The sequence below is a fragment of the Rhinatrema bivittatum genome, chromosome 2 (genome assembly GCF_901001135.1).
Source record: "Rhinatrema bivittatum chromosome 2, aRhiBiv1.1, whole genome shotgun sequence".
In the NCBI taxonomy this organism is placed as follows: domain Eukaryota; kingdom Metazoa; phylum Chordata; class Amphibia; order Gymnophiona; family Rhinatrematidae; genus Rhinatrema; species Rhinatrema bivittatum.
Genome location: NC_042616.1, coordinates 552,509,021 through 552,536,508, shown reverse-complemented (window position 1 = coordinate 552,536,508; position 27,488 = coordinate 552,509,021). Strand labels below are relative to the sequence as shown.

The following is a 27,488-nucleotide window of genomic DNA, read 5'->3' as shown; positions in this document are numbered from 1 at the left end:
GGAGTTGTTAGCCTGCGGTGGGTTTAAAAAACGGGTAGAATAGATAGAGACGCTGAAAACATGAACTGCTCACTTTAAACATACAGTACAAAAGAAAAAAGTAAGCATTGAATGCTTGAGAGGTGGTAGGCATTATATTTTTGCTGGAAGTTAGTAGTAATAGCATTTCATTTGATTTTATGTGTTTAAGAAACGTTTACACTGTGAACCTGGATTGGACACAGTAGATTTCTGAAGCAGGCATGTAGTGCCGAAACATGGCCAATGTCGGGCAGGCGAATCCGAACCCATAGGAAGCGGAAGCAATGAGGGCGGCAGCCTAGATAAGTATGTGAGAAGAAAAAACAGATGGTTGGGTCGGATAAGTAGCCAGGGAGAACGGATATCATAAATAAAAAATAAACTAAGAAAAAAAGATGAAAATGTGAATAATAAAGTGTCATATACGGGGCTAGTAAGAGGGATAACTAAAAAAGTGGTTATCCTTGAATATATGGTGGTGTTGAATTAATTGAATCAGTAGCATGGTGTTATGTTCGTGGATCCTTGAGCTGAGACGGGAGTTGGTATACCACAGAGGGGAGGCCCTATGTGGCACCCATCACTGGTAGGTGGAGTCGGCAAGATCAACCCAACTGGAGTTTCACCTATACCGGTCCTCGTTCCCCGCAGGTTGAGCCCTTGGGTACCGGGGCCAGCAGGACTTAGGTGCGGGTTGCCTAGATGAAGCAGGACAGGCGAGGTAGAGACAAGGTCAGAACATCTGGGTCAGGGTTGGCAGCAAAGGAGCAATACGAAAGTCCAGTCCGGAGTCCGAAGCAGGCAGCAGAGGAGCAGAAGCGATGAAGCCAGGCTAGGAGTCGATGCGGGCGGCAGACAGGAAGAAAGTGAAGCAAGCCAAAGGTCGGTACCCTGAGATCAAGTCAAGGAGATACGCAGGACTGAAGGAAGAAGGACGGAGCTGAATCAGGATCTGGAGTGGAGTCAGGAGCTGGAGCAGTCAGGAACAAGAGCAGAATCAGGCACAGGATCAACGAGGAGACAAGCTGTTGCAAAGGCAACCAACAGGAGAGAAGCTTGGAATATAGGGCTGCCTCCTGACATCATAAAAGGAGCTGACATCATAGGAGGCTGGCCCGGAGATTCCGACGCTGAGCCCTTAAAGAGGCAGAACCTCCCATGCGCGCCTAGGGAGAGCTCCGCTGAGGGCAGGACAGCGGCGTTCTGAGCCTCGTGGTAGTCCGCGGGTAGTCGGCCCGACACAGAGAACGCCGAGCCGACTAGAAGGAGTGTTCCCCACAACACATGGGATCTTCTTGGTGTTTGGGTATTTGCCAGGTTCTTGTAGGCTGGTTTGGCCTCGGTTGGAAACAGGATGCTGGGCTTGATGGACCCTTGGTCTGACCCAGCATGGCAATTTCTTATGTTCTTATGGAACCACAGCCCTCAGACTGAAAAGCCTTGACAATCTGCCCTCCACTGCCTGCTTCTTCTGCAGGGATGGCAGGAAGACACCATATAACACTTTTAACTTGAAACTGTCTACTTATGATGGATTCTTCTAGCAAATTATTTCAAAATACCACCATGTAATACCGAAGATAGCTCGAGCCTGAGATATGTTATAGACAAGGAGACCTCATATATTATGGAGAGGCTTTTAATGCATTTGCATGTACCTCAACGCCTTGAATGATATTATGCGGAGATAAAATTTTTTTGTTACACCGTATCAAACTGTTATAATCATTGGTCTCTTTGTCAAGGTTTAGTAATAGTTCCTTGCATCAAGGTTACAATGTAATGAAAAGCAATGAGAGAAATGAACACTTATCGTAGCGAAGTAGGCAGATGTGCAGCAGGGATAGAGTTCTGGCGTTGGCCCGACACGGCTCGTGTTTCTGGGAACCTTCTTCAGGGGCCGCCGTTTGCCAGTGCTGTAATATAATATAATAACATTAGAACTTTAAAGACATGCTGTGCATGACTGTATACCACTGTGTACCTACTTATTCCCGAGTCTGCCGTCTAGTTCTGCTACAGGGCTGCAGCGCTATTCGGGCAGCAGGATCCGCCATTTTAGATCACAGGTTTTGTACCTACCGCTGGGGGCGGAAACAATTAATGTTGACGTCAAACCACTTAGTTGAATTAATTAGTTTTACTAAATGAGCGAAGACCATTCTACAGACTCATTAAGGCCGGACGGTGATTCTGAAGTTAAAGTAAAGATCCACCATTGCTCACGGAGGTTCAGCAATTGGTTAGCGTCTCCACCGCGGAAACTTGGCCTTATTTGTTCAAGTATTGTCCATTGAAGTTGATCAAAAGTGTGGCCATTTGTGATACAGTGATTAACCATGGGTGCCTCCATGTTTACAGTATTTAAGCGGCTGCGATGTTCAATGAGCCGCGTTTTGATTTTTCTACTTGTGCGTCCAACATATATTAGTTGGCACGGACACTGTATCAAGTAGACCACAAACGCAGAATTACACGTGGTTTCTGATCTTTTGGAATAGATCTGGCCTGTGCGGGGGTGCTGCCAAAACGATCCCTCCATGGTAGAAGAACACATTCCACAATTACCACATTTGACGTGATTACCTTGCTGTCTGGCTGTTTCCTGTATTTGGAGTGCTGCGTGCACTACAAAATCTTTTAAATTTTTACTGCGTTGATACGCAAACAACGGGTGTTCAGAAAAAATTTGATGTAGTTGTAAAACATGCCAGTGTCTCTTTATGCTTTGCATAATTAAATAAGATTTATCGGTGTGTGTGAGTACACAAATATCCGTGGTGACCGGGGGCCAGATTTTGTATTCCAACAGAGCCGATCGTGGCGAATACCACGCTCTTTTAAAGGCTTTGTACACTGCATTATAGGGATAACCCCTTGAAAAAAACCGTTCTGCAAGATTGCCTGCTTGAGTTTTGAAGTCGCCATCAGATGAACACAGGCGTCTAAGCCTAAAAAATTGGCTGACCGGGAGGCCTTGTTTAAATGCTCTGGGGTGGAAGCTATGATATCTAAGAAGATTATTTCTTTCAGTATCTTTACGATGAATGGATGTATGTACTTGCTGGTTGTCAATAGAAATGGAAATATCTAAAAAAGATATTTGTGAATTGCTCTGTTGTGTGGTAAATTTTAAATCTTCATCCACCGTATTTACCCAAATAAAAAATTCTTGGAGTGAAAGAGTGTCTCGTTTCCAAAAAATGAGATCGTCAATGTAACGGAGCCATAGTGTCACAGCATTAAACCAATGGGATCTATAAATATGAAGTCTTTCAAGTCTATCCATGACCAAATTGGCCACCGAGGGGGCCGCTGACGACCCCATTGCTATGCCATGAATTTGAAGGTAAAATCGGGTATTAAATGAAAAATAATTTTTTTGAATGACTAATTTCGCAACCTCATAAATGAACCAAAATGGGATTCTAGACCCTTGCATATTATTTTTGAGGGTTTCCTCTATGGTCAGTAGAGCTGTGACATGGGACACGTTAGTGTATAATGAGACAACATCCATTGTGACTAGAGTGATTGGTTCCAATATTACTGTATGATTCGCCAGTTCTTTTAAGACTGCTGTGGTATCCTGAATGTATGATTTCATTTTTAGAACATACAGTTTAGAATCATACAGTAATATTGGAACCAATCACTCTAGTCACAATGGATGTTGTCTCATTATACACTAACGATCGGCTCTGTTGGAATACAAAATCCGGCCCCCGGTCACCACGGATATTTGTGTACTCACACACACCGATAAATCTTATTTAATTATGCAAAGCATAAAGAGACACTGGCATGTTTTACAACTACATCAAATTTTTTCTGAACACCCGTTGTTTGCGTATCAACGCAGTAAAAATTTAAAAGATTTTGTAGTGCACGCAGCACTCCAAATACAGGAAACAGCCAGACAGCAAGGTAATCACGTCAAATGTGGTAATTGTGGAATGTGTTCTTCTACCATGGAGGGATCGTTTTGGCAGCACCCCCGCACAGGCCAGATCTATTCCAAAAGATCAGAAACCACGTGTAATTCTGCGTTTGTGGTCTACTTGATACAGTGTCCGTGCCAACTAATATATGTTGGACGCACAAGTAGAAAAATCAAAACGCGGCTCATTGAACATCGCAGCCGCTTAAATACTGTAAACATGGAGGCACCCATGGTTAATCACTGTATCACAAATGGCCACACTTTTGATCAACTTCAATGGACAATACTTAAACAAATAAGGCCAAGTTTCTGCAGTGGAGACGCTAACCAATTGCTGAACCTCCGTGAGCAATGGTGGATCTTTACTTTAACTTCAGAATCACCGTCCGGCCTTAATGAGTCTGTAGAATGGTCTTCGCTCATTTAGTAAAACTAATTAATTCAACTAAGTGGTTTGACATCAACATTAATTGTTTCCGCCCCCAGCGGTAGGTACAAAACCTGTGATCTAAAATGGCGGATCCTGCTGCCCGAATAGCGCTGCAGCCCTGTAGCAGAACTAGACCGCAGACTCGGGAATAAGTAGGTACACAGTGGTATACAGTCATGCACAGCATGTCTTTAAAGTTCTAATGTTATTATATTATATTACAGCACTGGCAAACGGCGGCCCCTGAAGATGGTTCCCAGAAACACGAGCCGTGTCGGGCCAACGCCAGAACTCTATCCCTGCTGCACATCTGCCTACTTCGCTACGATAAGTGTTCATTTCTCTCATTGCTTTTCATTACATTGTAACCTTGATGCAAGGAACTATTACTAAACCTTGACAAAGAGACCAATGATTATAACAGTTTGATACGGTGTAACAAAAAAATTTTATCACCGCATAATATCATTCAAGGCTTTGAGGTACATGCAAATGCATTAAAAGCCTCTCCATAATATATGAGGTCTCCTTGTCTATAACATATCTCAGGCTCGAGCTATCTTCGGTATTACATGGTGGTATTTTGAAATAATTTGCAGGAAGACACCATAAACATGTCCCGAGGAACACTGAAAAACTCCAGCGCATATCCCTCTCATATCACCTCCAGGACCCACTTGTCCGATATGATTTCAACCCACCTCTGATAAAAGAGAGGAGAGCGTCCCCCCTATCTCCTGTTCCCAGGGGTAGGTTGGCAAATCTTCATTGGAATGCTCGGGAGGTTCCACAACCCCAACCCACGACCCGTCTGGGGGGAAAAAAGGACTGAGACTTACCGAAAGGTTGAGTCCTCTGAAAGGGTCAAAAATGCTTGGATTCTTTGGCACGACCTCTCATGCCAAAGGAGGGTGGTGTCTGCTCCTTATCCTCCGGAAATCGAGGAACCACTTACTGGCCAGTTTCTCTAACTCCCAAACAAGAGGGAGCCTTTAAAGGGCAATTTCGTAAAGTTAGCCTTGGAGGTTGCATCAGCCAACTAATTTATGAGCCAAATCTGGCACTTGGCTGCTATCACCTAAGCCACCCCTCTAGATGAGGTGCGAACCAAATCGCAGGGGGAGGCCAAAAAAGCGGCTGCTGCTCCCTAACTGCCCTGGAATTCAATCCAGATTCATCGACCTCCTGAGGGAGAAGTAAACAGCAAGCTACCAGAAAACAACAAGAAGCTATCTGCAAGGTCATCGCCACTGCTTCAAATTCTTGCTTAAGGATGGCCTAAATCCTTCTATCATGCACATCCTTCAAGGCTGCTCCTCCCTCCAAGGGGATAATAGTTCACTTGGAAACGGCATAGACAAGCGCATCCACTTTCAGAAAACGCAAACGTTCTCTCACCAACGGATTCAGGGTATATAGGCTTTCCAAAAACCAACCTTCTTTGAAATTAGCCTCCAGGCACCCCGCTCAAGATCAATCAATTCTTTGATGGCCTCCACAACAGGGGGGGGGGGGGGGGGAAGAGGCTTTACGCAAAGAAACCAAAATGGGATTTTTCTTTAGGATGTACATGGAATCTGCCTCAGGTATTTCTCAGCATTTTCTGGGAAATCAGAGCCAGTAGCTCATCGCTATAAAAGAACCAGAATATAGTCCTATACGGTTCCAGTCCCAGAGGAATTTCCCCATCCTCCAGTGAGTCAGGATTGGCCTCATCATCCATGCCATTTGGATTCCTATCAGGAAGACTTGCTGCCAATCTAGGTGTACTTCAGTGCTTAAAAGAAGTACTGGGCAAGTGAGAGGTCACCACCTGCAACTCTGACCTGGCACGTTTGGATGAGGCTAAGGACTGCGCCTGAAGAAAGCATTGCAATCCTTGAAAAATTCTACCCAAGAAAAGGCAAAAGGATCCATGCCAAAACCAGAAGGCACCTGTGCTGTGCCCACTGAGCTACCTTCCCCAGCTGACGAACCAGTTAAGGGAGTTCCAAGGTCAGGAGCCCCTCCTGACATGTCTTTACCCAGGCCATCATCAGGCTGGGAAGAGCCAGGCTTAGTAAAATCAGAGGAAGATAACTCTCCCTGAGCCTCTAAACAGCACTGGCATATGTTAGAGGGTACACCAGTCTGAGATGCCCGAATATGACAGACAGCACAGAGGCCAAAGGTGCCATCGGTTTGTCAGTACTCTTAAACGACTAAAGTTGTGTGTCCAGCTAAATTCACGCTGTAAAATGTGTGTTCAAAATTTAAACGTCCCAGGGCTAGGCATCACAAAACAAAGCGTCCCAAACTTAAGCGCACAATGCCCCTAAATTGTGCGCACAGGCAAGTGCACGCCTAACACAGAAGCGGCTATCATTTGGATGCCCAAGCAGCCATCTGACTAAGCGTCCAAAAACTGGGCGCACAACCTGGATGCACAGCAAGATGCACTTACATGCACTGACAGTCTTGAAGAGGGCAGCCTAACGTGCAGGAAAAGGCATGCAAAAAGGCCGCGGTGCACAGAGAAAAGCCTAACAGCGGGGCCAAGCCCACACAGGCTGCTCAACCCACCAGGCTGCCCATGTCCCTTAACCTCCCTTGGGGGCAGAAACTAACGTCGGAACAACGCACCAAGCTCAGTGCAGAGATGGTCTCCGGCTGCAAGGGAAGAGGGCATATACCATCACCGCTGTGCTCGGCTTCCTGCACCCGCTGCCTTTCAGCTGTTTTAACAGCCAAGTCCATGTCGGCTAACAAAACCAGCTACCAGACCAAGGCATGCATCTGAGGGACCACAGAAATCACCTCAGGAATTCTCAACTGTTAGAGGGATTGAATATCACCGCAGGAGAGTGGGACAAATTAAATTTCATTTTATTTCTCCTTCTAAAACTGGAAGCAATCCCCAGTAGAGAGATACACAACCACCATCTGCTGGAGATGGAGAATATTGGCAGTCTGATGTCACTGCAGGAGTATATATACTGTGATATCAGCTTTGCTCTGTCTCCATCTGCTGGCAGAGGTACATAATCCACTGGTTCTGGATTCATCTGACTAGATGCTAAGAAAACATTTTTTCTTATCTTTCTGGATTGGACTCTCTCTCTTCCTGGTTTCATTTTTTTCCTCTTCTTTGCTTGGCTCTCTTTTCATTCCTTATTCTTCTAATGATCTTATCTTGTCCTTGCTCTATTGTTTTCCGTTATTTCTGCCTACCATAGTATCTTCTTCCTTTCCACTTTACCTTCCCCATCTTTCCATTTTTCTTCTCTACAACCCCTTTCCTTCTTTTCCACCTTTCACAATCTCATCTTTCCTTTCCTATTTCCCCTCATCCATTGCTCCAAAATGATCTTCTCCCTCTCTTCCTCCTATCCTCCATGATCTTTTATTCTTTCTCTCCCTTCATTCCATCAGTGGGGATGAGGTGCAGCAGGTAGAAGCTGTAATGGGAGAAAAGGAGATGTACTTTGCCTTTCCAGTCCTCCAATTTCTCACCATCTCCTCTCAATCACCCTTCTATTTCCCTAAATATACCTCAATTAACCTTTTGCTCTTTCCTCTCCTTCACTACCTATTAAATTCTTTCACTTCTACCCCTCCACCTTCTTCTTCCCATCTCCTATAATTACTCTATTTCCTTATAATTCCTTTCTTTTCTATCTCACAATTCTTCCAATTTAGCTTACCTGGAAGATGCCGCATCCCAATCTTGACCATCTCCTCGGGGTCGCTGGCCTGTACGTCCAATTACAGAAGGCCGAGGACTACTGCTTCCAGGGGATGGATTTTGGGAGTGATGGCTCCCTCTTGTATCATGGCAGTAGGAGACAGAAGAATTCTGGGAAGCAGCATCTTACAAAATAATACAAAAATAGTACAGGAGTGAAAAAATACCTTGCACAGCTTAAAGTTGGTACCTGGTGCCTGCCTCTGCAGCCTGAGACAATATCTGCTGCAAGGCTATACAGAGGGCCTGCCACAAGCCAATGCAATTTCATGCCATCAGGCTGTACCAAGGATGGGGAAGAAAGGGAAGAATATAAAAAGAAGCTAAACTGTGGCATGGGAAAGAAGAGGCAGCAGAAAGGGAAAAGCCAAGAAAAGCAAAATAAGTAAAACAAAAAAACAAACATGAAAGAAAACCTAAAATTCTATGGTTGTTAAAAATTATTGCTGGTGCTCAAAGATATGAAGGTGGAAAATTTAAATTTCTAAAAAGTCATTGTTTCATTCTATTTATTAGTAACAATGAATAGATATCAATGGAATATTAGGAAAATTTTGAATTTTTTTTTAATTTAACCTCTATTGAACCATCACAATCAATAGCATACAAATACAGGCCAAATACATAGTATAATACTGTCACAAATCCATGTCCAACAAGGCTCATTTATTTTTAATATCCATAAAAACTCTTCTTACCCCATCTATCCAGCTCTCTCCCCCTTCCCATAACCACCCACTAGCCCATGGCAGGTCACGATTAGCCTGGCAATAAGTAAATCAGAGCTTAAAAATAGAAGGAGAGAATGCATATAATTCAGTACTACTGCTCATACCATAAAACATACAGTCCCAAAACTTTTAGAAAACAGGTAAAGATTTTTATTTTTTTTTTCTATGTAAAGCAGTCAATTTCCCCATGAAAAACACATCCCAAATGCTCTTGGTTAAGACTGTCTCATCAAATCCAATTTGTAATGGATTTTGTCAGCAGTAAGTGCATTAAGTTGCCCTCTCTTTCGGGCCGATACAGTAAAGTCCGCGGGAGAGCGGACAAATGCCTGCTCTCCCGGCACACGCACCGGCCCTTCGCCGGTGCGCGCGATTCTGTATTTAAATTAGGTGACGCGGTAAAAACGGGGAAAAGGAGGCGCTAGGGACACTAGCGCGTCCCTAGCGCCTCCTTTTTGACAGGAGCGGCAGCTGTCAGTGGGTTTGACAGCCGACACTCAATTTTGCCGGTGTCGGTTCTCGAGCCTGCTGACAGCCACGGGCTTGGAAATCGGACGCCGGCAAAATTGAGCCGAATTCAATTTTTTTTTTTTTTTTTACTCTTCGGGACCTCCGACTTAATATCGCTATGATATTAAGTCGGAGGGTGCACAGAAAAGCATCCCCCCTTCCCCAGCATCTCTTTCACAGAAGCCCTGATTTCCCAGTCCCCCATCTCCTTCCCTCCATCTCCCTAGTCCGTTGTTCCATCATACACCCCATCTCACAGCCATTTTCCCCATAACCCCTCTGATCTCTCCAGCACAACCCCATCCTGTTTCACTCAACCCTCCCTCATGCCCCATCCACTTTCCCTTATCCCCAGACACTCCTTTTTCACCCAACCCATCAACTGTTCCCTTATCATCCTGCATCAACTCTTCCCTTTCTCACACAACCTACCCTCCTACACACATCAATCATATCCTTCCCATTCTTTCCTCATCCCCCATCTCTCTAACAACTACTTCCCCACCACCCTACCGGCACTGTTCATACAGAAAGGAGGAGGAGAGTAGCAGCATGTCCCGGTCTACATCCTCCCTCCCTCTGCTGGTCGGACCAGATGCTTTCAAATGTGGATCAGAATCTGGCCCATGTTTGAAAACAGTAATTGGGCTTAGCCGGCAAAGAAGAACATGGCCTGACATGCTGTCAATTTTCTCCTGTCACTTAAGCAAAATGAAGGGTGAGGGGGTAAACCAGTGTGAGTTAAAAAAAAAAACATTTTTTTCTGCTGTGCAAAGTGAGAGGGCAAGAGAGAGAGAGCAGTGGCAACCTGTGAGAGGGCTCTCACTGTGAATGGAGGCCAGCTGGCAGTGAAAGGAGAAGGGCTCCAATGAGCAGTAGGAGCACAGGTGCTGCTCCCATTGTTGCAGTCATGACTTCTGGGGTCCAGTGGCAACATCACTGACAGTTTTGTGAACCCAGAGATTCGGACCCAGGTCTCGGCACAATATCAGTCAAGAGGGCAACTAAAAAAAATAAATAAAGGGCCAAAAAGCAGAAGCAGCTGAAAGCACAGACAAGGAACAGCAGTCTGAGCCTTAGCTTCTGAATCTGACTCGGCTCCCTGATCTCCCGCAAATTCTGCGGGAAGGAACAGATTTTGCAGCCCTTCTCACACCCAAGGAATTACAAGAAACCAGAAGCAAATCAGTTCACAAATCTATTTAAGGCACAGGACAAGAAATTCTGCATCTTAAAATCTTTTGAGAAATATTTGAAAGCAAATGTTAAGCAAATGAGAAAAATTTCCAGAAAACCTACATTTTTCTCCCCAACTCCTCCTCATAGGGCTTTTACTTTTAAACTGTTAAAATTATATTCTATTTTATCTAATTTTCTCCAAATAGTTCAGAGTGAGTTCTAAAGATGAACAGACTATGGCATGCATTCAAATTATTAGCTAACATTCATAGGGTTAGAAATACTATTACAGATGCTTACCCTGTTTCATGCAGAAGAAATTGGGATCTCTGTGAAAATTAAGTCTGTTTTTCAAATTAGCACATAACTGATATAGACATGATACAGCTTGCAGTGCTAAATAGTGTTTCCCATCTCTTCCAAATGCCAACTTCAGCAAAGACAAAAGACTCTGAAACAAATATTGATAGCACAAACAATACAATTTTATAAAGAAAGAAATTCTATTAGTAACCCTTTACATGAGAATTTTTAAGTATTTTTCTTCAGTATTAGGTTTATTAATTTTACCACTGCAATGACCCCACAAGAAGAGCATATCCAGAAAAAAAAAAAAAATCTTCAACACCTGGAATCATCTAATTAAAAAAAAAAAAAAAATCTATGGACAAAACAAAAATGACAAAGTAAAAAATAAAACCACTCCCTAAAAGCATTCAAAAAGGCAGAAATATCATAAGCTTATAAAGTATATATTCATATACTAGCTGTACCCGGCCACGCATTGCCATGGCTCAGTCTGGTTTAATTTCACAATGCGCATTAGCTCTGCTCCGGCCGTCCCAACTCCCTCCCCCCCTTCCCGGCGGTGGACGGACTGGCTCGGCGACTCTTCTACCCTTTCCTCCACCTGCGTGTAACTGTCCGGCAGTCCCTACTCCCTCCCCTCTTCCCCAGCAGCGGAGGAACGGGCTGAGCCGTTTCTCGGAGCGGCGACTCATCTGCCCTTTCCTCCTCCCCTCTGTGACACCCAGCACGTAGCACAGAGCTCAATGGTCCGCACATGCGCAGCCATCCCAACTCCCTCCCCCCCCTTCCCCGGCGGTGGACAGACTGGCTCGGCGACTCTTCTACCCTTTCCTCCTCCTGTGTGTAACTGTCCGGCAGTCCCTACTCCCTCCCCCCTTCCCCAGTGGCAGAGGAACGGGCTGAGCAGTTTCTCGGAGCGGCGACTCATCTGCCCTTTCCTCCTCCCCTCTGTGACACCCAGCACGTAGCGCAGAGCTCTATGGTCCGCACATGCGCGGTAGAGCTGCTCTCTACTGCCCATTTGCGGTCCGTTGGTCAGAGCTCATTTATATTGTAGATAGCGTGCGTTGCTTTAACATCCAACAGATGGCGCTGTTTCTCCCAAAAAACATGGTTTTGCCTGTCACAGGTGTGACATCTATATAATATAGGTATAGAAAAACACGCGCGTATTCGAATGCAACGTTGTGTCAAAATTTCAAAGCAATCGGTGAAGAACTTTCGAAGATTTAAGATTTTGAACAAACGAACATTTACATTTTTATTTATTTATTTAACAGTTTTATATACCGAAATTCTTGTAAGAAGTTACAAATCAACTCGGTTTACATTGTAACAGTTTATATAGATATTATATAGATATTTATATAGATATTCATAACTATCTATGTGAAATGGTGACATCATAAAACTAATTAAAAAAAAAGATTAAACTTCTGAAGTACCCAAAATGATAAACCAAGCATCAAGTAAATGCTTCTGACATGAACAGGTTTTGACAATACATAATGGGGTAGATTTTTAAAGTTATGCGCGGGCGTAGATTTGTTCACACAACTACGCCCGATTTTATAACATACGCGCGCTGCTCTGCACATGTAATAAAATCCAGGGTCAGCGCGCGCAGGGGGGTGCACAATTGTGCAACCTGCGCACGCCTAGCCGAGTATTCTGCCTCGGAGGGAACTTTTTTTCCGGCCCCCCCCCAACCTTCCCCTACCTAACCCACCCCCGAGCCCTAACTAAATCCCCCCTACCTTTGCTAAGAAAGTTAAGCCTGCCCAAGGCAGTTGTAACTTACGTGCACCAGCGGGCCATTCCCCGGCCCGGGGGCTAGTTCAGAGGCCTCGGCCACGCCCCCAGGCCAGCACCACGCCCACAGCCCTGCCCCAGAACACCCTCAAATGCCGCACCGCTGACACGCTGTGCTTGGGATCACGCGTCAGCAGGCGATTTCGGAGCAGCCTGGGAGAGAACGGGGGAAGGCAGTGCAGCTCAGCGCACGCAAGGTGCACAACTGTGCTTGGGATTGTGCAACCCCTTGCACGCGCCGACCTCTGATTTTATAACTTGCACGCGCAAGGGGGTGCACAATCCCAAGCACAGCGTGTCAGATATATATATATATATATATATATATCCCATGACAGCATGAATTAGCCATGCTGTCATGGGATCTGTCAATCAGGTCCAGGAGGCGGAGCTTGTCAAAGCAGAGATTAGAGCTTTGCTCTCTGCGGCTGCGCGTGTGCTCCCGTGCAGGAAATTAACGGAATCTCCTCAGTCTGTGATTACGCTGTAGTGTAGTCGAAGATTAGGTGACTGCCAGAGAGGAGAGTGGGTCAGCATGGCTAATTCATTCTGCTATCTACGGAAACACCGTTTACGGTAAGCAAACTTGCTTTTTCCCATCGATAGTAGGGCTGAATTAGCCATGCTGTCATGGGAGTCCCAAGCTCCCAATCACGTTATTTCTGATATATATGTTTGTACGTGATCATTAACATTGTGGCGGTCACCTTGGACAGGAGGATAGAGATTGCAGGATTGCCTGCCCTATCTTCGCATCAGTGGTTGCCTGTTGATCAAGGCAGTAGTGAGATGTGAAGGTATGAAGCGATGACCATGTAGCTGCCTTGCACATGTCTACGGGTTGCACATTCTTTAAGTGTGCCAATGAGGCTGCTACTGCTCTGACTTGGTGCACTTTAGGCTCTGAACATAGTTGTAGTTTCTGTTTGTCGTAACAGAATGTGATGCACTGCGCTATCCAGCTGGAGATGGTGCGTTTAGTCACCGGTAATCCAGGTGCCTTTGGGTCAAAGGAGATAAAGAGTTGAGAAACACGGGAGTCCGAGTTTGTTCTCTCTTTATAGTATGCTAAGGCTCTTTTACAATCTAGTGTGTGCAGTAGTTTTTCCCTATCATTTGCATGAGGTTTAGGGGAAAAAAATGGGTAATTCCATGGTTTGATTGAGATGGAATTGAGAAACCCACTTTTGGCAGAAAGGATGGGTGAGTTCGGAGAACTATTTTTTGATAATGAAACTGCAGATATGGTGAATAATGGACCAAGGCCTGCAACTCACTAACTCTTCGTGCCGATGTTACTGCAACCAGGAATACAACTTTCCATGTGAGGTATTTAATGTGTGCTGAGTCCATGGGTTCAAATGGGGAAAGCATGAGCTGTTCCAAAACTATGTTGAGGTTCCACAGAACTGGAGGCTTAGCAATTGGAGGACGAAGATGAATTAACCTCTTGATGAAACGGGATAGTAAGGGGTGATTGGGTATAGGAATATTGTTAACTGGTCTATGATAGGCACCTATGGCGCTGAGAAGAACTCTGATGGATGATGTTGCTAGACCAGCTACATATAGTGTATGCAGTTAATCAATGAGCAATTCAGGTGAGCAGTCCAATGGTGGTACCCCTTTGGAATAGCACCAGGTAGAATAGCGTTTCCATTTATAGCTATAATTTTTCCTGGTTGAGAGTTTCCTAGATTCGAACAAAATGAATTGTGCAAAGTGGAAACTCCCTGTTCTGTTAAAAGGAGCCTCTCAATTTCCACGCTGTCAAGTGGAGAGATGAGCGTAACGGGTGTAGAAGTGTCCCCTGATCTTGGCAGAGAAGATCTAGGCGATTCAGTAATCGAATTGGATCCATGATGGATAGTTGGAGAAGAAAACTGTACCACGGTTGCCTCGGCCAGGCCGGGGCGATGAGTATCAGTTGAGCTTTGTCTGCTATGCACTTCTGAATTGTCCTTGTTATGAGTGGTATGGGAGGAAAGGTGCATAGGAAGCCTGTCATCCACGGAATGAGGAAGGCATCTTGGGCGATCCTGAATTGGCTTGGTCTTATCAAGCAGAATTTGGGAACTTGAGCATTGATTTCCGTTGCAAAGAGATCTATCGAAGGAGTCCCCCACTGCATGAATACGACTTGGGCTATTTCTGTATTGAGTGCCCATTCGTGAGGGTGAAAGATGCGGCTTAGCCTGTCCGCTCTTGTGTTTGCTACTCCTGGTAAGTAAGTTGCTTGTAGATGTATGCAATTTTTGTGAGTGTGTTCGAATATTTGCAGGGTCTCCTTGCAAAGGGACCATGAACCGGACCCTCCTTGTTTGTTGATGTAAAACATTGCTACTTGATTGTCCGTGTAGATCATGACCCTGCGGCCTTTCAGATGGTCTTGGAACACTTGTAAGGCCTTCCAAATCGCTCTGAGTTCTAATAAATTTATTTGCAGGTTCTGTTCCGAGATTGGCCATAAACCTTGTGTCTCGTAAATCTCGAGGTGTGCCCCCCAGCCCTTGCGAGACGCATCCATGGTTAAGAATGCGTTGTGGGGAGGGGAGCTGAACAATGCTCCTTTGGACAGGGTGGAGTCTAGGAGCCACCATGTTATGTCTTTCCTCATCACGGAGGTCAACGATACTTTCTGTGTCAATGGTTGAGAGTGCTGTTTCCATTGACGTTTCAAACCCCATTGCAGGCATCTCATGTGTAGCCTGGTGTTGGGAACCGTGAAAATAGCCGCCGCCATGTGGCCTAAGACTACTAGAACTTGTCTCGCTGAAGGTTTCTGAGTAAGGTTCAAATCGTGTAGAAGGTGATGGAATTGTGATATTCTGTCGTTTGGTAGGAATGCCCGGTTGCAAGTGGTGTCCAGGCATGCTCCTATGAATTGTAGTTGTTGTGTAGGTTGTAGGTGAGATTTCTGAAAATTGATCACCAAGCCTAACTCTTGTAAGCATTGTATCACCTGCTGGAGGTGATAGAGTAAGATGTTTGGAGCTGGGGCGATTATGAGCCAATCGTCCAGATATTGGAAGATGGCTCATCTCAGACAAGGTATAACCACCACCACAACCATGCATTTGGTGAAAACCCTGGGTGCAGCCGATACTCCAAAGGGATGAACTTTGTACTGGTAGTGTTGATGGTTGTAGCGAAATCATAGGTAACGCCACGAGGATGGATGGATTGGAATGTGTGTGTAGGCATCCTTGAGATCGATGGAACACATTCAATCGTTGGTTTGAATCAGAGGAAGGATTGATTTCAACGATACCATTTTGAATTTCTCTTTGGTGAGAAATTTGTTCAATTCCCTTAGGTCTAGTATGGGACGAAGGCCACCCGACTTCTTGGTTAGGAGGAAATATGGGGAATAAAATCCTACTGATTGGTTTCCCAGGAAAATTTGTCAAATTGCTTGTTGTTTGCGAAGCAAAGCAATTTCCTCCTCCAATTTTGGTTGGAAGTCGTGAGTCTTGAAAGTGGAAAGATGAGGTAATGTGGGTTTTGTGACAAACTGGAGTTGATAATCGTGTCGTACTATCTCCAAAACCCATTGATTGGATATTATCCTTTCCCAGGCTGCTAGGCAAGAATGAATCCTGCCAGGTGGTGCTTGCTGTTGTGATGGTGGCTGGGTAACTAAAAAGATGGAGTCGATTTTAGTGCAGTAGCCGGCTGTTGAGCCTGCTGTCTCTGGTTACGTGCTTTACCTCTACGTTGGTTGGAAGTATTTTGTTGTGGAGCAGGACGCTGGTAAGAAGGGTAGGACTGTGTACGAAAGGACTGGTAAAACTGTAAGATCTCCTAGCATATGATTGCCGATGAGTAGATCCCATATAACGACATGCAGTCGAATAATGAGGTTGTGATGTTAATGATTGTACTGTTAGAGCTTCTTCCTTCAGTTTACCTACTGTGTCCTGAAATCGTTCCCCGAACAGGTTATCTCCTGTACATGGGAGGTTTGTTAGTTTCTCGTGCAAATCTTCACGTATCGAACTTGAGCGTAACCATGCTAGTCTTCGGGCTGCAATAGCTGTTGCAGATGCTCTGGAAGATGTTTCATATGCTTCATAGATTGACCTCAAAAGGTGTTGCGAGCATTCTTCCATGTCGTGAAGCGGCGGTGGTATCTGATCCGCCGTTGAAGATAACATCCCTTTTATAGCTTGTATGCACTCAGAGGTATTGTACCATGTAAAATTGATGGTGCATAATTCGGGCACTCAACATGGAGTTATGGTATATTTTCCTACCAAACTCATCCAAATATTTGTTATCTTTCGCTGGTGGGTATGAGGAATGCGACTTTGTTTTCTTAAATCTTTGCATCGCTGATTCTACCACAATTGAAGCATGAGGTAATTGTGGTATAGAATACGGTGATGTTGTCCTCAAATGGAATTTTATGTCCGTCTTCCTGGATACTGCTGAGATTGCGTAAGGTGTTTCCCAGGATTTCTGTAAGTCGGAGTGCAGGATTTCTTGTGGTGGAAGAGATGTTGGTTCTCCTGGAATATCAAAAATGTTTAGGAGACCAAGGGTTTCTGACCTAGGGTCTGTCTCTTTTTGGACCTCTAGATGCAGTATTGTACCCAATTTTTCTAGAAATTTTGGGTATGTAAGGTCTTCCGGAGGGGAATACAGCTCCTGAGGTTGTTCCTGCGGATCCGATGGGAATCCTGTAGATGATGATGGGGATGTTTGCGGTGAAGGAGAGTCAAATGATGTATCCTGTTTATAATTTGGTGAAGCTTGTTGGTTTGCTCTGGGAGATGTCGGAGGCTCTACCAACTGTTCTCTATTAGTTTGCATCTTATGTTCCGGAGAACTATCAGCAGCAATATTAGTCATTTTGAATGCTGACTGAAGAGTTTCACGATTATCTGGTTCTTGTGACTCACACGCTTTAGGGTGCATTGGCGTGTTCTGAGGTAAAGTAGTGTATACTTTATGGTCTTTCTGTTTTTTGTCGCATATGATGTCCCTCGAATCCAATGAAGCTGTAGAAGCATTAGAGGAATCAACTTGTATGACTTCTCTGTGGGAGAAGGTGTTTGAAGTTGGTACATGAGATGATATAGAAGTCGAAGGGCTTACTTCCCATGTTGCACTCCTTTTTTCAGACTTTCTGTGGTGGGAGTGCCGAGAGTGCTTATGATAATAGTGTGACAAAGAATCTGTATGATTTGTACGTGAAGACGGTGATCGCTTTCTACGTTTTATTGTATACTCTGTCGAAGTAGCTCTCGAAGAGGGGGAAGTACCTGAACGAGGTGGCGTTAGCGATGGAGAGATGGAATAAGATCTTCTGGAATGTCCACATCGTCGCTTTAAGCCATGATCTGGTGATTTGTGCACCGATTTGGGTTTATGCGCACAACTCTTGTGCGCATATCTTTTTTGTTCTATGCGCCCAGGAGTGATCGGTGCCGATGTCTCCGGCACCATGCGTACAGACAGATCCTGCGCGTAGATGTCGTCGGCACCGTGCGCGCAGAAATCATTGGCGTCTTGTGCGCGGAAGTATTCGGCGCTGTGCGCGCAGGGTCTTTCAGCGTCGTGCGCACAGTCGTCTTGTGCGCAGAAGGTATTTTAGGCACAGAAGTTTTAGGCACTTGGATGTCTGGCGCCGATGTCTCCTGCGCCGGCGATTCTGAGACTGTGGATTTTTTAAAATCCAATTGCCCTTGCTGGTTCGTCAAGTCCTTACCTCCAATTTTGGAGGATTGAGGATCCCACAACGATGCCCTCTTTTTTGAGGGAGCCTGTAACGAAATAGGGCCAGGTGACGAATGAGCCTCTGATGACTCCGATGAGGCAAAAAGTTCCTGAATTCTATAGGCCCGTTGTTTTAGGGCTCTTGGAGACATTCTTGAACAATACTCACAATCCTCACGATTGTGATCTGGCCCCAGGCATCGGTAACATTGGTCATGACCATCCGTGACCGACATTACCTTACCGCAATTACAGGGTTTAAACCCCGATTTTGACATTTCTATTTTTCAATGCTGAGAAGAACAGCTCCGCGTGCGATCCCGCTCGCGGAAAAAACAGACTGAGGAGATTCCGTTACTTTCCTGCGCAGGAACACACGCGCAGCCGCAGAGAGCAAAGCTCTAATCTCTGCTTTGACAAGCTCCGCCTCCCGGACCTGATTGACAGATCCCATGACAGCATGGCTAATTCAGCCCTGCTATCGACAGGAAACATTCATGGCATTCAGTGTAGACTGTGTAGTGGCTTCAGTTTAATGAACGCTACGAAAACCAAATCGCGGAATCGCTTACAGACGGAGCATTTGGATATGATCATACATGTGAAGAACTATCAACTAGATGGCGGAAATATAGATCTTGACAGAATCTATAACGAATGGACAAATGTCAAAGACCGCAGGGAAAAAATGTAAATATTATGGACTGTGAAGTTGTGAACTGAGCTATGAGGTGCATTCGCCTAGTATATATAGTATAAAACAAATAAACTGTTATGCTTTCTACTTGCTATACCTTAGTAGCCTCTTTAGTTAAAAAGTATATAAACATGTTAACATTTCACTAGGTCTTCACTTTTTTTTTTTTTTTTTTAACTCCAGTAGGCTGAGTTGTAAGTTTGGATGCACAACATTAAGTTAAGTTTTGGAAAAGTTGCACACAACAAACTTTTTGCGCACATAGCATATCAGACAGAGGGAACATTGTTGCCAGATTCTTGTGGCCTGGGGTTTGGCCTCTGTTGGAAACAGGATGCTGGGCTTGATGGACCCTTGGGGTCTTACCAAGCATGGCAATTTCATATGTTCTTATGTTCTTGCAGCCGGATCCAGGGGCTACAGCCCTTCCCCTAGGTTTGTCCCCCTTTAAAATTAGCTTCCACGGTACCCCATTCAAGATCAATCAATTCTTGAATAGCCGCGATAAAAGGGAAGAAACATGATGCTTTACGCAAAGAAATCAAAATGGGATCTTTCTTTGGCTCAGACATGGAATCAGCCCCCCCCCCCGTACTCCCAATATCTTCAGTGTCTGGGAATTCAGAGCTGGTAACTTATCTCTATGAAAGAAATGCAACATAGCTCTATATAGCTCCAGCCCTGGAGGAATTTTTCCCATCCTCCAGGGAGACAGGATTGGCTTCATCACCAGTGCCATCCAACTTCCTGTCGGCATGACCTACAGCAGGTCTAGATGTATTATGACACTTACCTGCAGCACCAGCAGCATGTGATCCTGATCTATTAAGCTTGGCCGGGGCAGATAACTGCACCTGAAGAAAGAACTGCAGCCTTTGAAAAATTCCACTCAAGAAAAGGCGGAGGGGTCTACGTGAAAACCAGGGGGCATCGGTCCTGCACCCACTGAACTACCTTCCCCCACTGACGAACCAGTAAGGGGAGCCCCAAACTCAGGTGAAATCTCTGGCAGATATTTTTCCATTCCTGCATCATGCTGGAAAGGACCAGGCTTAGCAAAATCAGATAGAGACATTTCTCCCAAAGCCTCCAAAACAGTGCTGACACAATTAGAGGGAACACTAGGCAGAGATGTCTGAATATGGCAAGCAGCACAAAGGTTAAGGTGCTTAAACTTCTTTGCAATAGGCACCACAGCATTTTCAGGATGCTCCAACAGATATCTGTGAACTGTTCGCCCAGCTGTGCTCGCAATAGGCGCTGAAAAAAATTAGGCGCACAAAATATAGGCACTCAAAGATTAGGCACCTAATACACTATTCAGGTAGATGCACAAACTGAGCTCCCACCTGAGTGCTCACCTTCTGGATGCATCTCGAGTGCCCACCTAGGCACCCTTAAATGCATCACTGTGCGCCCACCTAGGCACCCCCACGCACACAGCTGAGCACCCAGGTAGGAACCCTTATGTGAGTAACTGAGGGCCCAGCTAAGCGCACAAACAGATGTGCAGCCGGGTGCATAAGCACAAACCTACGTACTGAACAGGGCAGCCTGATGCGCAGAGAAAAAGCACACAAATGCTGCTGCTGCCTACCACAAAGTAAAGAATCTAAGTCTGAGAGCAGGGCCTAGCCCAGAAGGATGCTCACCCACCAAGCTGCCCGAATTCCCAAGCTCCCCCGGAGGCAGGAATAGACGTCAGATCAGCGTGCCAAGGACAGAGAGTGGGGGGAAGGAATCCCTAAAATCAACTCCCACTAGCTCTTTTTTTTTTTTTTTTTTTTTAATTTCTCTTTACCTGAGCTCTGCCCTAGCTGGATGAATACAGCGTCAGTCTCCAGCTGCAGGGAGAGAGGGTAGAGAACTTAACCACCACACTCGCTTGCTGCACCCACTTGCCTTTATGCTGGGTTTTTTTTTGTTTGTTTGTTTTAAACTACAGATAAGTCCATGCCGGCAGAAACCAGCTACCAGACCAAGGCATTCATCTGAGGGAGGGATCCGAAGATATCACCTCAGGAAAACTCAACTGAGGGAGTGACCATAAGATATCAACACAGGAGAGCAGGGAAATAAACTTCTACAAAAAAAATTTGTAATGGAACCCCCAGTAGGGAGATGCACGTCCACCATCTCCTGGAGATGGAGACTACTGGCAGGCTGATGTCGGTGCATGGGTATATATACTGTGATGTCAGCTTTGCTCCATCTGGCACAATCACTACGGAGCACTAATAAGTCCCCTCAGTAAATTACACAATCCAACACACTTAGGGACTCCCAAAGTATTACCACAAATACACAATGTCAATGTCAGTTTAAATTGATCTTCAATATCACCTTTCAACTGTTTATATCCTTTATTATTACATATCACATAAACATATGTTATACCACATTTAATAAAACAATCATTAAATACATAGTTTGCTCCATCACCATCTGCTGATAGCAGTGCATAACCCACTTGTGTGGATCCACCTATCTGAATGCTAAGAAAGGCTCTCTTATTCCCTGAAGGATGGGATCGTCTTCCAACAGATATTCAACTTTGGTGTCTGAAATCTTCAAGGTCAGTTGTATATTGGCAATGAGGGCTGAAAGCACCTCCTTTCAGAACATCCTTACTATTGAATTCTCCTCCTCTGACAGGTACTGCCCCTCTTCCTGAGAGCTTGGGCACATGTTAGGCTCTGATTTATCTGGCGACCAGGGCTCTTCCCTAGAGTCTGGGGTGGCAGTTCGGGCTGGCGAGGTCTTAGCCGTAAGGGTGGCCCTTGAGCATCTTGGGGCCCTACTCCTTTTATACATTAACATCCTGGTCTGGGGATCTTCAACCAGAAGGCCTGGTACATTACTAGCACAAATTCCAGAGAAAACCCCAAGGAGTAGGTTCCCTTGGGACCTTATAGAGTTTAACGCAAGGCCTTATGCAGAGCCCATAAATCTGCCCCTAAAACTTTCCCCAAAGCCCCCTTCCATCAAGGATGCTGCTATTTTATTTATTTAGAACTTTTTTATACCGACATTCATACAAGAATACATATCACGTCGGTTTACAGCAAAACATCAACATGGGTTTACAGTGATATAACTATTTTGTAATACCATTACATAGAACAGGGATTACATCTACTGGGATTTAGGGTAATAAATATTAAATGATTAATAAGTTACTGATAACATATAGAACTGGTAGCAAAAAGAATTGTTTAAATAAAGTGTACTGGTAAAAAGGAACAGAGATGGCCCCCATCTTCACTGATGAATACAGAGTTAATTCTATGGTGGGGGGGGGGAGAAGGGGAGGGGGAAAGATAAAGAGGTAGGCATGAGGGTTACAGCAAGAGGGTGAGCTAATGGATAAGTTAACATTCAGATAATAAGTAGATTACATCCTGTCAAGTCCCGTGTATGAGAAAGTTCATTCATTATGCTTGTCTGAAGAGCCACGTTTTGAGCTTTTCTTTTTTGAAGGTTAACGGGCATGGTTCCAGACGAAGATCAGGGGGGAGACTTTTCCGAAAGGATGGGCTCCACCTTAACCAGAGTTGAACCAAGCTGCTGGCACAAACTTTCAAAAAGGAGATAGAGCACTAGAACAAGGGGGGAAAGCCGACAGTCACTCAGCAGTACATGATTCGAAGAAATGTATCCTTGAAGGATACTAATGAAACAGGAGAGTTAGGGCATCCCAACAGAGAGGTTCCATTAAAAGTAAACATAGTTCATATGCCTATATGGTAAAAAAAAAAAAATCACCAAAGCTAATGATTTCCGAATTATCCCAAACAACTGAAAAGCAGGTTGTTAAAACAAGCAAAAAAACACACTTTGAAATGTCTGTATGCCAATGCCAGAAGTCTAAGAAGTAAGATGGGAGAGTTAGAGTGAATAGCAGCAAATGATGAGATTGACATAATTGGCATCAAGAGACTTGGTGGAAGGAGGATAACCAATGGGACAGTGCTATATCAGGGTACAAATTATATTGTAATGATAGGGAGGATCAACTTGGTGGGGGTGTGGTACTTTATGTCCAGGAGGGTATAGAGTCCAACAGGATAAAGATCATACAAGAGAGTAAATGCTCAGTAGAATCTATATGGATAGAAATACCATGTGTGTTGGGTAAGAGTATAGTGATATGAGTATACTACCGTCCACCTGGACAAAATGGTCAGACAGATGATGAAATGCTAAGAGAAATCAGGGAAGCAAACCAATTTGGCAGTGCAATAATAATGGGAGATTTCAATTACACCAATATTGACTGGGTAAATGTAACATCAGGACTTGCTAGAGACAAAGTTCCTGGATGTAATAAATGATTGCTTCATGGAGCAATTGGTTCAGGAACCAACAAGAGAGGGAGCTATTTTAGATTTAATTATTAGTGGAACACAAGATTTGGTGAGAGAAGTAACAGTGGTGGGGCCACTTGGCAACAGTGATCATAACATGATCAAATTTAAACTAATAACTGGAAGGGGGACAATAAGTAAATCTGCAGCTCTAACAGTAAATTTTAAAAAGGGAAACTGATAAAATGAGGAAAATAGTTAGAAAAAAACTGAAAGGTGCAGCTGCAAAGGTTAAAAGTGTTCAACAGGCTTGGACATTGTTTAAAAATACAATCCTAGCGGTGCAGTCCATATGTATTCCGCGCATTAACAAAGGTGGAAGGAAGGCAAAACTATTACCGTCATGGTTAAAAGGTGAGGTGAAAGAGGCTATTTTGGCCAAAAAAAATCCTTCAAAAATTGGAAGAAGGATCCATCTGAAGAAAATAGGATAAAACATAAGCATTGTCAAGGTAAGTGTAAAACATTGATAAGACAGGCAAAGACAGAACTTGAAATGAAGTTGGCCATAGAGGCAAAAACTCATAATAAAAACTTTTTAAAATATATCCAAAGCAAGAAACCTGTGAGGGAGTCGGTTGGACCATTAGATGACAGAGGGGTTAAAGGGGCTCTTAGGGAAGATAAGGCCATTGCAGAAAGACTAAATGAATTCTTTGCCTCCGTGTTTACTAATGAGGATGTTGGGGAGATACCAGTTCCAGAGATGGTTTTCAGGGGTGATGAGTCAGACGAACTGAACAAAATCACTGTGAACCTGGAAGATGAAGTAGGCCAGATTGACAAACTAAAGAGTAGCAAATCGCCTGGACCGGATGGTATGCATCCTAGGGTTCTGAAGGAACTCAAAAATGAAATTTCTGATCTATTAGTTAAAATTTGTAACCTATCATTAAAATCATTCATTATACCTGAAGACTGGAGGGTGGCCAATGTAACCCCAATATTTAAAAAAGGCTCCAGCGGCGATCCGGGTAACTATAGACCAGTGAGCCTGACTTCAGTGCCGGGAAAAATAGTGGAAACAATTCTCAAGATCAAAATCGCAGGGCATATAGAAAGACATGATTTAATGGGACATAGTCAACATGGATTTACCAAAGGGAAGTCTTGCTTAACAAATCTGCTTCATTTTTTTGAATGGGTTAATAAACATGTGGATAAAGGTGAACCGGTAGATGTCTTGTATTTGGATTTTTAGAAGGCGTTTGACAAAGTCCCTCATGAGAGGCTTCTACGAAAACTAAAAAGTCATGGGATAGGAGGCGATGTCCTTTCATGGATTACAAACTGATTAAAAGACAGGAAACAGAGAGTAGGATTAAATGGTCAATTTTCTCAGTGGAAAAGGGTAAATAGTGGAGTGCCTCAGGGATCTGTACTTGGACCGGTGCTTTTCAATATATATATATATATATATATATATATATATAAATGATCTGGAAAGGAATACGACGAGTGAGGTTATCAAATTTGTGGATGATACAAAACTATTCAGAGTAGTTAAATCACAAGCAGACTGTGATACATTGCAGGAGGACCTTGCAAGACTGGAAGATTGGGCATCAAAACGGCAGACGAAATTTAATGTGGACAAGTGCAAGGTGTTGCATATAGGGAAAAATAACCCTTGCTGTAGTTACACGATGTTAGGTTCCATTTTAAATTTCTTGCATGTTCAATACTGCATTACGCTAATGCAGTATTGAACATGCGAGAAATTTAAAATTAAAATTGATATTGAAGACATGATGCTTGTAAAAAACTGTTTTAGGGTTCTCGTATTCTGAATCTGTGTATTGTGAATTTCTTGTATGTAAAACATGTTTTTGGGAAAGGTGCAATAGTGGTGGGGAGTTTTTTAAGTAAATGACTGGCTGGATGGATGAGTGAATGGTTAGTACATTTTAAGGGACATTTAGTGTTTGTATTTATGTGGGAAATTGCGGGTAGTTTGGGTATCCACACAATGTTGAAAAATATAAGAAAAATATAATATATATGTCTTAGATAAGATTTTCTTGTTTAATGATATTGATGCAATATTTATATATGCCAGATGTTAAGTTGTGATAAAATGTATGTTTAATAAATTATATAAATTTTAAAAAAAACTTAATTCTTGTTTGTTAAATGGTTATAATAACTGAATATATGTATGTGAAATTTATTATGTATAATAACAGATATTCATGTCCTTTAGTTGGTTCAAGATAAAGCAATGACATTTATTTTGACACTTTTTTATACAGACATTCGAAGGACATCACATCAGTTTACAAGGAACATTTTAGGAAACACAGTACAAAAAAACATGGTAACTTTACAGTGATAAATATAAGATTAAGAGGAAGAAGAACGGAACAAATCTAGATAATGAACAAGCAGGTGAGGAATTAGGGCAGATTAACCTGGAAAACTTGATAAGAATATACATTTATTAATATATACAATTTTGAAGCAGGGAGGAGAGGGGTTGTGCGAGGTAGCTGGGAGGGGGGAAATTATGGAAAGGCCTGTTTAAAGAGCCAGGTTTTAAGTTTGTTTGTTTTTTTATTTATGAGAGCAAGGCTCCAGCCGCAGTTCAGGAGGCATGGAATTCCAGTTAGTGGGACCTGATATGGTTAGCGCTCTCTCTTTTGTGGCAGTAAGACGGGTGGGTTTTGAGGAGGGTGTGTGTAATGTACCACTGTAGATGGATCTGGTAGGTCAAGCCTGGAATCATGTAAAGAGTAACTGCACAGTAAAGTATAATGCTAGGCCAAAATGCTTTCAAGTAAGAGCTGAAAGCAAAGCATGAAACAAAGGCACAAGATAGAGATGAAGACATACCTTCAGGAACAAGGGAGAATACCCCCTAAAGAAAGAAAGGTTGAAAATAAGACACCCCCCCCCCTTACCCCACAAAATCATGGGATACAACCAGAAAGGAAGTAACTGAAACACCTTGTAATCCAGACAGAGTAGGGTACAAAAGAAGGGCTCCTAAAAGGCTCCCTTCTGAGGAAAACTGATACAAAAGAAATCTAAGCAATAGGGGAAAAAGAGCATTCATACCCAAAACAACTAGAGGTAAAGGGATGCCCTGAATACCACCTGCATGACAAAAAGTCACCAATACATGGGTCCTGTGAGAATATAACTCTAATCTTTTAAGCAAGCTCTCTGAAAGAACAACAAATCCACCAGAACTCCGACCGACAGGGAAAACGCACCACTCCTCGCAGAACAAAATAGATCAAAATCTGAGAAATGTCTGCAAAGGGGCATTCAAACTGATCCTCACAGGGCAGTCTCACAAAGGAGAAAAATACTCCAGCATAATTCAGACTCACAAGAACCAAGCCATAGAACGAAAGATGGAGCCGGAATTTCTTCAAGGAATGCACTCCGTCCTGAATTCAACAAAAGAAATAGTAGCTCCAACCTGCAGTCCTACAGAGTCATCTAACATAGATAATCTGACCAAAACAGAGGTACAAGGAATATCAGGGAGTACAGACTCCAAATCCACTCAAAGCTCCCCTAACAGGGGCTAGGGCAGAAAATGAGATATAGCTGTAATAGAGCATGCACATCCTGAAATCTAAAATTTCTTGTGCTGCCTAAGGGCTTGGAAGGTCTCAAGAAGCAAGCACATCCCCACTAATACCAAGTGATGTGTCTCTCAAAGATCCACCATCATCTGACAATCTCCTTGAGTGAGCTACTAAGCCCCAGGAACCAGAGCGTCCTAGCTGAGACATATTGGTTTAGAAAATCTCCATCCCGGCAATACGAACTTAAGATAGCCAAAGAATACCATGGCCATTAACTTACAAATGAGACTCAGGATTAAAAAAATACCACCTAGCCCAGGTCAACCTGAAGAGGCTGATCTAGGCCTGTTTGGACCCATTGCTATCAGCAGGGATCAAATCTGTGTCCATGAGCATTCAAAACCAAGGGATCCTGCAGTGAAGCCACAGGGATTCCGACATGAATCATCTCTTGGACATCCCAGAGTCCAGGACTTCCAATTGTCCAGATATGTCACATGTGGTG

General features: G+C 43.8%; 1 protein-coding gene across 4 annotated transcripts in view; it reads right to left on the bottom strand.

The window, feature by feature from the left end:
* RTTN (rotatin) overlaps positions 1–27,488 on the bottom strand; it is a 685,521-nt gene that overhangs the window by 620,367 nt on the left and 37,666 nt on the right. For all 4 annotated transcript variants that reach the window (XM_029590900.1, XM_029590899.1, XM_029590897.1 and 1 more), the window contains exons 7-8: positions 10,839–10,989; positions 8,078–8,243 (exon numbers count right to left, since the gene is read on the bottom strand). In XM_029590900.1, the coding sequence (XP_029446760.1) occupies positions 8,078–8,243; positions 10,839–10,989 (317 nt within the window). The remainder of the gene's footprint in view (positions 1–8,077; positions 8,244–10,838; positions 10,990–27,488) is intronic.